General features: G+C 44.7%; 1 protein-coding gene across 1 annotated transcript in view; it reads right to left on the bottom strand.

Annotated features, from left to right (window-relative positions):
* LOC145359157 (gasdermin-A-like) overlaps positions 1-9159 on the bottom strand; it is a 31252-nt gene continuing 22093 nt past the window's right edge. The window contains exons 6-9 of the mRNA XM_080213580.1: positions 8987-9117; positions 4445-4619; positions 3129-3196; positions 1-991 (exon numbers count right to left, since the gene is read on the bottom strand). Of these exons, the coding sequence (XP_080069706.1) occupies positions 773-991; positions 3129-3196; positions 4445-4619; positions 8987-9117 (593 nt within the window). The 3' untranslated portion in view covers positions 1-772. The remainder of the gene's footprint in view (positions 992-3128; positions 3197-4444; positions 4620-8986; positions 9118-9159) is intronic.

Below are 9159 nucleotides of genomic sequence, written 5' to 3'. Positions count from 1 at the left end.
TCAATTAATTAAATAAACCTGGAATTAAAAAGCTAGCGTCAGTAATGGTGGCCATGTAACTACAGATCTATCTCATTCACTAACATCCTTTAGGGGAGGAAAATCCATTGCTCTAACCTAGTCTGGTCTATACGTGACTCCAGACCCACAGCAATTTGGTTGATTTTTAACTGCCCTGTGAAAATCTGCTCAGTTGTTGTAAGATTGGCTCACATCACTTTCTCAAGGCAATTAGGGATAGGCAATAAATTGTGACATAGCCAGAGGTGTCCCATGAATTAATGGACCAAAAGTTAGCAAACAAAATTTAATATTTGAACAGTATTCTGCCTAAATTACAAATTTGCAGACTGAAGAATGCAATCAGTAGCACTGAACGAGCACAGACATTTTAGGAAGTAACTTGGAATTAATGGTCGTCGTGTCATTCTAATGATCAGCGGGGAATGCCAGAATATACAGTCATAACTATAGAATATTCACAGACGTCATCCCAAAGCTTTTACAAATCACTAGTCAGATCACATTTGTGTCCTGTTTTGATAATACTATCACAAGGAAGATACATATGGATTGGAAGGGGAATGTACCCTTTAGGATGGTGGCTTTTCTTTATTCCCTAGCGTTTGATTGATACAAAACACAGATGATTCCTGCAAAGGATGCCATGGAGGTAGAATCAATGGAAATAAATGTATGTGGATCCTCTCTGAGCTCCACTGCAATAAAACAAACACAAATCAGTGCGTTAGGTCTGTCCATATTCACTCGTTCAGTGGTTACTCAGTGCTTCCAGACAGTACAAAGCGATGGTCAGTTCATGGAGACTTGTTTCTCTCATCTTTTGAATGCCTTCTCTCGTTGTCTGAATTCCAATTTCATTCAGAATCTCTGCAGTTATTCCAAACTCAGCATCCGTCAGAGCCTGAGTGTCCACTTTCACAAACTGACCCACTTGGCTATGTTCTAGATCATCGATGATGTGGGTTACCTTTAGAAAGAAGTAACAGGTAAATGGAAGGGTTGTACCTTTTCAGCTCCACAGCAGGATTTACAGCTTGGTCCAGCACTGAGGGGCCATCCCAGTTATGAAGTATTCGTTTATTGGCTAAACTGAGCACCAAACCTACCCACAGCCAGGCACCAAATGACAGATCCAATCTTAGTGCCAGCAATGCAAGGATGGCACGGTGGCACAGTGGTTAGCACTGCTGCCTCACAGTGCCAGGGACCCAGATTCAATTCCAGCTGTGGATAACTGTGTGGAGTTTGCACATCTCCCCCATGTCTGCATGGGTTTCCTCCGGGTGCCCCGGTTCCCTCCCACATTCCAAAAGTGTGCAGGTTAGGTGGACTGGCATGGTAAATTGCCCCTTAGTGTCCATAGAGGTGTAGGTTAGGTGGATTAGTGGGGTAATTACCCCAGCAGTCTGAACATGCCAGGTAGACCGTTTAGGACAGAGATGAGGAGACATTTCTTCACCCAAAGAGCCTGTGGAATTCATTACCACAGGAAGTAGTTGATGCCAAAACATTGAATGCATTCAAGAGGCAGCTGGATATAGCACCTGGGCCGAATGGGTTCAATGGTTATGGGGAGAAAGGGTATTAGGCTATTGAGTTGGGTGATCAGCTATGATTGTAATGAATGGTGGAGCAGGTTCAAAGGGTCAAATAGCCTCCGCCTGCTCCTATCTTCTATGTAAATATGCGGGGTGACAGGGATAGGGCAGGGTATGGGCCTGGGTGAGATACACTGTTGGAGAGTGGGTGTGGGCTTGATGGCCGAATTCTGCACTGTAGGGATTCTGTGATTCTCTGCTGCTGACTGCCATTTTCATTCAGCACCGAGTCAGGAGAAACTCACAGCAGCTCGCTCAGAGGCAATCCAAATACAGCTACTCCCCACATTTACAAAACTCTGAGTTGCTGATTTTAGTTTCCTGGCTATCACTCCTACTTGTCCATTGCTTGCAATTTAGCTGACTCCCAGATCCTGGATTTGATGTTGCTCGGGCAGGCAACCTGGGAACGCGGGATGATGTTGAGTGCACGTCCTGAAGCTATCGCGCACTCGAGCAATATTTCAATGGGCGGGCGAGCACAGGGTCAGAAGTGCGCCCATCGTCAATTAATTTAGTCCATTAAAGAGCCAGTGAAATGCAATTTGACCCGGCCTGTCTGCTTTTGTAATTGGTAGGCAGGCTGACTTGCCAGGTGGCTTTACAATTACTTTCAGCCTCAATCCAGGGTCGGGATGATGTGTCCAGGCTGAAATAACATTTTAAGAGTTGCCTGGAGATTGGAGTCTGTGAGAGTGATTTTACCATTTTTTGTTAAGTGCTGGGCGGATTTGAAACTGGGAGAGTTTCAGATGTGACTTTTGGGCATGTTTTCAGGTCCCCTACACGTACGTAATCTGCCTGTAAAATTTGGAGTGAGCCTGTTGCTCGCTGCAGAAGCCTGTGGGCGGATGCCCAAAAGCCTGCAGAGAGAGGTGGTGCGCAAGTGCAGGCCTCTGTGTGACCGTGCTGCCTACACACACTTTGCATAGCGTTTCTGTGGCTGTTTATTTGTCATGGGTCTGCAGCTCTCTGAGACAACTCCACAGCGGCTGTGCCTCTGAGGCCGCACATTGGTAATGCCAGCCAGACCCTCCCATTTCTCCACTCCCACTCTCTTTTCGCCATCCCTGGCAGCACTCAGCCTTTCCCAGTTTATTGGCATGAAATTGCACTCCAGACTGGCAATGGCCAGAAACGCATTTCATACCACTTAAAGTTCAAGTTTATTAGTCACAAGTAGGCTTACATTAACACTGCAATGAAGTTACTGTAAAAATCCCCTACTCACCTCAGTGTGGTTATGCTGAGGGAAAATTTAGCATGGCCAATCCATCTAACCTGCGCATCGTTGGAGTGTGGGAAGAAGCTGGAGCACCCGGAGGAAACCTACACAGATCCCAGTGTCTCCCATTTTACTTTATTTTTATTGTCCTGTAATCACTTTCAGGTATTTGTTTTCTTCTGTTTTGTTAATTCCCAAATGTTAAACATTTGCTAATTTAACTCACTCCTGGGTATTCTTTCATCTAAAAGTACTTATTTGTCCCTTTTCACGTTTCTTACCATATTAAGTTGCTGAGGTAAAATCTTCAAATTCTGAACCAACAGTGGCAGTGTTGCAGGTGGCAGATCTGCAAGAGAGGAAAAGAGAACTTTTGCAAAGATCCAAGAGTGAAATGCTTTCTTCCCAGAGACTTTCTACATGCACGCTGCTGACTTCTAAATAATTCCTCATCTGTTTTTAGAGGGAGTATTGCCAAAATTCTGAATATTCACAGTGATTCTTTAAGAGCCTGGTGATTGAGCCGGACCCCGTGGAGAGGCTGCGTGGGAAGCCGAGAAAATCAGGAGCAAGGACGCGCATCCTGGGATGGGGAGGAACCTCAGTTGGAGCCAGGAATGAGAAGAGAGTGGACGTGTAGAGTCTGTTAGACCCTTATCTTGTATAAATGTTATATTGATAGTAAGTCATTCATTGTGAAGACACAATGAGTCACCTTTGACTTTACTACAATAGCCATTACTAATGTACATTATACATTGTATTGTACATCTATTTTACTAATATACATGACAGTAAACCCCTCATCCTCAAACTATGACTCTAGTTCTGAACAAGCTCTCTGGTTTGGAAAAATAAATGTTATATTTGTGGCTTATCAAATATTTACATTCTGCTAAATTGTATATACTTGAACACATTTTCAAAGTTTATTTTAAATTCTACAAGTTGCAGTGCAGTAACCCAGCAAGGTTCCTTCAGCTATTCATTTTGAACTCTGCAACCGAGAAGGAAAGGTAAAGTTAAGGTCACCGTAGCCCCAGGTGACCATAAGCTGCTCATTCCTTTGAGGTGGAGAGTTGACGGGTGGTGATTTAACCTGAGGATCACCACGAGGCAAGCGGCAAGTAGAGAATAACCTCAGCCGGTATGGGAATTGAACCCACGCTGTTGGCATCGCTCTGCATCACTAATCAGCTGCCCAGCCAACTTATCTAATCAATTTGAATGACAAGGGCAGCAGACACATAGGAACACCACCAGCAAGGGGCATTTTAGCATGGCCAATCTGCACATCTTTGGAGTGTGGGAGGAAACCGGAACACCCAGAGGAAACCCACGCAGACACAGGGAGAACATGCAGACTCCGCACAGACAGTGACCCGAGGCAGGAATCGAACCTGGGTCCCTGGCGTCCAGGTCTTTAGTTTCATAACATAAGCATTCCGTTACTACTATATGCTACAACTCCTTTTATGGAAGAGTGTGAAGACTATAGGAGGCTGTTGAAGGCTGTATAGAAGACATCTATTCTAGGACAGTTCAAAACGAGAAGGATTTGTTGGTCCGCACTGAAGGTTCAGATTTGGCTCCTTACCTTCCAAAGCTGCAATGAGGAGACACACTGCTTTAAGAAGATGGTTCTCAACAGCATTCTGCAACTGATCCTCGCTCCAGATGCTCAGCAGCTTCTCTGCACATTCCTTTCCTTTCGCATCCAACTTATTTAAATCTGAGAGATTATATTTGATTCCAGCACATGCGTCGCAGAGCTGGGGAATAAAAGAGTGTAAGGTGAAACAGCATGATCAATAGCACAACTCCTTACTGGTTAAATAATGCCTTTCATGTGATTCCAACGGTTTTGTGGCACCGTGCAGTGCGTATCCTACCTCTAGGGCAGAGATTCCAGCTTAATGACCCACTTCAGGACTTGCTGGTCATTGCAGGTGTACTCATAACATGGGCGAACAGAATGATTATCAGCCTGGAAATTCTTCCAATACGCTTAATGGCTATGCTGCCGAGAAGACAACGGCAAACCACTGCCAAGCATAGTCATGGACAAATCTAATAGCAGTCCCTGCTAACACTCTCTTGGAATGTGGTACCTGGCAGAGGGGGAAACATCCCACAGAGATTCACAGAAACGCAATGAAACAAAAATTGAGCCAAATACGGGAGGGAAATCACAACACGCAACTGGTGTACAAAATCAAAGAGATGGGAAATGGCATTCTCACTGGCAAGATCTCAATTCCCGGTTCGCCCTCACTATAAATGTAAAGAGTTCCCACCTGCAAACTTCCATATCTTACAATAAATTTAAATCTTATTAAAGGGCTTCCCACCACACGATTCCTCCCTATCCCCCTGCCCAACCCCCCACGCCTTACTGAATATTCATACCTCACCAATGTATATATCACGATAAATAAAACAGAATTCAGTCAAGGGGAACCCTCCAGGGGCATCAAGGTAAGTATAGCCCTCAGGGGGGAGAGCGACATGCCTTGGCACTGCTCTGGCACAGGTTAGCACTGCCTCCTACCACAGGATGACTCTCCCTGAGCAGTGCCATCCAGGCAGTGATATCATGGCAATACCAACCTGCCAGGGATAGTGCCAGGTTGTCAATGTCCTCGGTGAGTTCACTGGACAGTCCCATGGAGGTGTGTGATTCCCTTAGCATGTTGGTTGGGGGATGGGTGATCCCATGAAGGGACGGTGGGTGAGTGCCCCAATATCCGCGTGATGGGGAGGGCGGGGAGAGAGAACCCTCAGGTTTTTTGTATTGACAATCTGGTCTGAAAACTTGGCTATGCTTTTGGAGAGGTGGCTCAGTGGAACAATGATTAGGCTCAGCGGAACAATGAACAGTGACCTGGGGCTGTGAGAAGATTGGATTGACAAGAGGCCAGAGTTGGAGGAATGCTGACATCTCAAAGGGTTGCAGGGCTGGAGAAGGTTACAGATGTAGAAAGGTTGAGGTTATGAAGGGATTTGAACACAAGAATCAGTGAAAGGTGTTGGTGGTGGTGTAAGTCAGTAAGTACAGTGGCAATGGGTTAGGAGAACTTGGGATAGGATAAGTTACAGGCAGTAGAAGTTTGGATTTAGAGATGGTGGCAGGCGATAGGTCCTTCAGGAGAGCATTAAGTAATTGAACCCAGAGACCAAGACAGCAAGAAGCTACAAAAGGTCGTGAAGGAAGCCCAGTCGATTACACAAACCAGCCTCCCAACCACTGACACTATCAACACTTGGTGGTGGAAGAGCATAATTAAGGACCCTATTCACCTCTGACATTTTCTCTTCCACCTTCTTCCGTCAGGAAAAAGATACAGAAGTCTGAGATCACATAACAACAAACTCAAGAACAGCTTCTTCCCTGCTGCCATTAGACTTTTGAATGGACCTGCCATATATTAAGATGATCTTTCTCTGCACCCTAGCTAACCCATGGGAGGAGGTTACTGTCAGCAGGACTGGAAGACCCCGACGGTGGGAATGGCCAGAAAATCCAGCCCAGTGTGAGGAAGGTAGCAGGACATGTGGGACCTTGGAGGACATTGGAACAAACAGCCTATCTCATTGGATAAAGAGTCTTAGGCCGGAATGTTATGGTCATTCACGCCGACTGGATTTTCCTATCCCACTGCAGGGAAAGGAGATTCGGCTGGACGCCAAGTTCTCTGACCTTGTTGCAGTAGGAGCGTGGCTTGATAAGGTCATGCTCTTAGAGACTGAGATAGGAAGAGAGGAATAACGGAGAAGGAGCGTGGATTACAGCCAGTGAATCCAATGTAAATTCAGGTACAGAAATAGAGGAGATAAAGACAATTTGGATTTAGAGAGAGAAAGAAAGACAAGAAAAAATTGTTAAATCTAAATTTCCCATCTTTAAAATCTCCAGCAATGACAATTTGCAAGGTTACCACATCAATGACTATTAAATCCTAATTTTATTGTTCATGTTCTGGGCCTGAAGAATTGATTGGCAGTGATTAACAATTATCTTGGCATTGAAAGGATATCTGTGGTATTATTAATCACTGGATTTAACATTCTATGATGAGATTAATGGGCGTTCATTGTAAAAAAGGCAGCAACTTCACAAAACTCACAAGATTAAGTGCTTGATTCAATTTTTGTAAAAATAATGGTACAGCACCGTCAACGTTTCAGGAAATTCACAAGCTATCTTTTCCTCATCGCAAGTTCTTTGCTGATTGGCATTTAATGATATTCAGATATCATTGTTTTTTCAACAAATCCTGTCCCATTGTTGCAACAGCATTAACGGTCATTTATTCTGGATTTAACCATAAAATTGTAGAATAGAATCATAAAATCTTACAGAGCAGGAAGAGGCCATTTGGCTCTTCGAGCTTGCACCAAAAAACATCCCACCCGGGTTCCCATCCCTTTAACCCCATCCTGACACAAAGGAACAATTGAGCATAGCCAATCAACCTAACGCACTTATCTTAGGGAGGAAACCAGAGCACCCAAAGGAAACCCATGCAGACACGGGGAGAATGTACAAGCTCTACACAGACAGTTACCCGAGCCCAGAATTGAACTTTGGTTCCTGGTGCTGTGAGGCAGCAGTGCTAACCACTGTGCCACCCAAACGTTGATCAGGTGTCAGCCTGAACTGATCCTTCCCTGAGGATGTCAGGTAAAGTTGCCCAAAATGAAAGTGTTCACTAGTCACTGCTTGCTTCCAGTAAAGTTCGCAGAATTTAGATTTGTTCCACATAATTGACAAAATCAACCGCATTCTAGAGGATGATGTGAGGGGGCTGTCTTCAGGAAGGTTTGTGTTTTGAGGGGAGGCTGGATAGAGTGGGATTTAGAGATCTATAAAATAATGAGGGGCATAGATCAGCTAGATAGCCGACATCTTTTCCCAAAGGTAGGGGAGTCTAAAACTAGACAGCATAGCTTTAAGGTGAGAAAGGATACAAAAGGGTCCAGAGGGGCAATTGTTTCACACATAGGGTGGTGAGTTGATTTGTTATAGTCACAAATAGACTTACATTAACACTGCAATGAAGTTACTGTGAAAATCTCCTAATGTGAGTGTCTGGAACGAACTGCCAGAGGTAGTAGTAGAGGAGGGTACAATTTTGTCTTTTAAAAAGCATTTAGACAGTTCCATGGGTAAGATAGGTACAGAGGGATATGGGCCAAACACGGGCAATTGGGACTATCTTAATGGTAAAAACTGGGCGACATGGACAAGTTGGGCCAAAGGGCCTGTTTCCATGCTGCAAACCTTTATGACTCTATGACTAATGGATTGTAAAGATAAACTTCCTGCATATCGTTACATCTGCTAGATTAACTACCTGATTTCAAAAGAGACATTGATTGGGGTGTGGAAACTAATCTCGGTGTGTATGAGCTGGGTAGGAATTGGGGGCAAAATCAAACAGGCCCAATCACTAGCTGGCAATCATGAATTAAAACATGTGGGTGGATGTTGGCAGCGTTGGATTAAGTTCAGCTCTGGCTGAAAAGTCTTTGTGATGTTCAGTAACTCGGCTTTTTCAAGGCTGTCCTACGTATGTTAGCCGATGCAACAATATTAGCAATTTATTGGAGAAGGATTGCAACCTAGCTCAATCCTGTTCTCCTCCAATATCCCCACACACATTCTTTCCACACAGAGCCATGAGGCAGTGGTCAAAAACATCTTCTAATCTCTTTCTGAATCCAGGGACACTTAGGTCATTACATCAACAATTGAGACAGAGCAGGGAGCAAATCTGGACTCTTTTCTGTTTAATATTTCAATCAAATGTGGGCGGCACAGTGATTAGCACTGCTGCCTCACAGTGCCAAGGATATGGGTTCAATTCCAGCCTTGGGTGACTGTCTGTGTGGAGTCTGCACCTTCTCTCTGTTCTGCGTGGGTTTCCTCTGGGTGCTCCGGTTTCCCCTCCAAAGATGTGCGGGTTAGGTGGATTGGCCATGCTAAATTGCCCCTTAGTGTCAGGAGGGCTAGCAGGGTAAATACATGGGATCATGGGAATGGGGTTTGGGCAGGATTGTTGTCGGTGCAGACTCGATGGGCTGAATAGCCTCTTTCTGTACTATAGGGATTCTACGATTCAAAGTCTCCTCTTACCAGCTCACTGAGAACTGAATGAAGTTCCGGGTCTTCAATAATCTGTAATATTTGGTCCAGGAGTTGGCTTTTCAAAGCATCTTCTAGACACGTAAATTCATGGAAAATTTCCAAACCTTCCTTCCCTTTGACTGAAAGATATAGAATTCAACAACAGGCTGTGCGTTAGAAGC

This window comes from Carcharhinus amblyrhynchos, chromosome 27 (assembly GCF_965287045.1).
Source record: "Carcharhinus amblyrhynchos chromosome 27, sCarAmb.v2.hapA, whole genome shotgun sequence".
NCBI lineage: Eukaryota > Metazoa > Chordata > Chondrichthyes > Carcharhiniformes > Carcharhinidae > Carcharhinus > Carcharhinus amblyrhynchos.
Note: the sequence above shows the minus strand (reverse complement) of the source record. Positions and strands in the feature narration are given on the sequence as shown.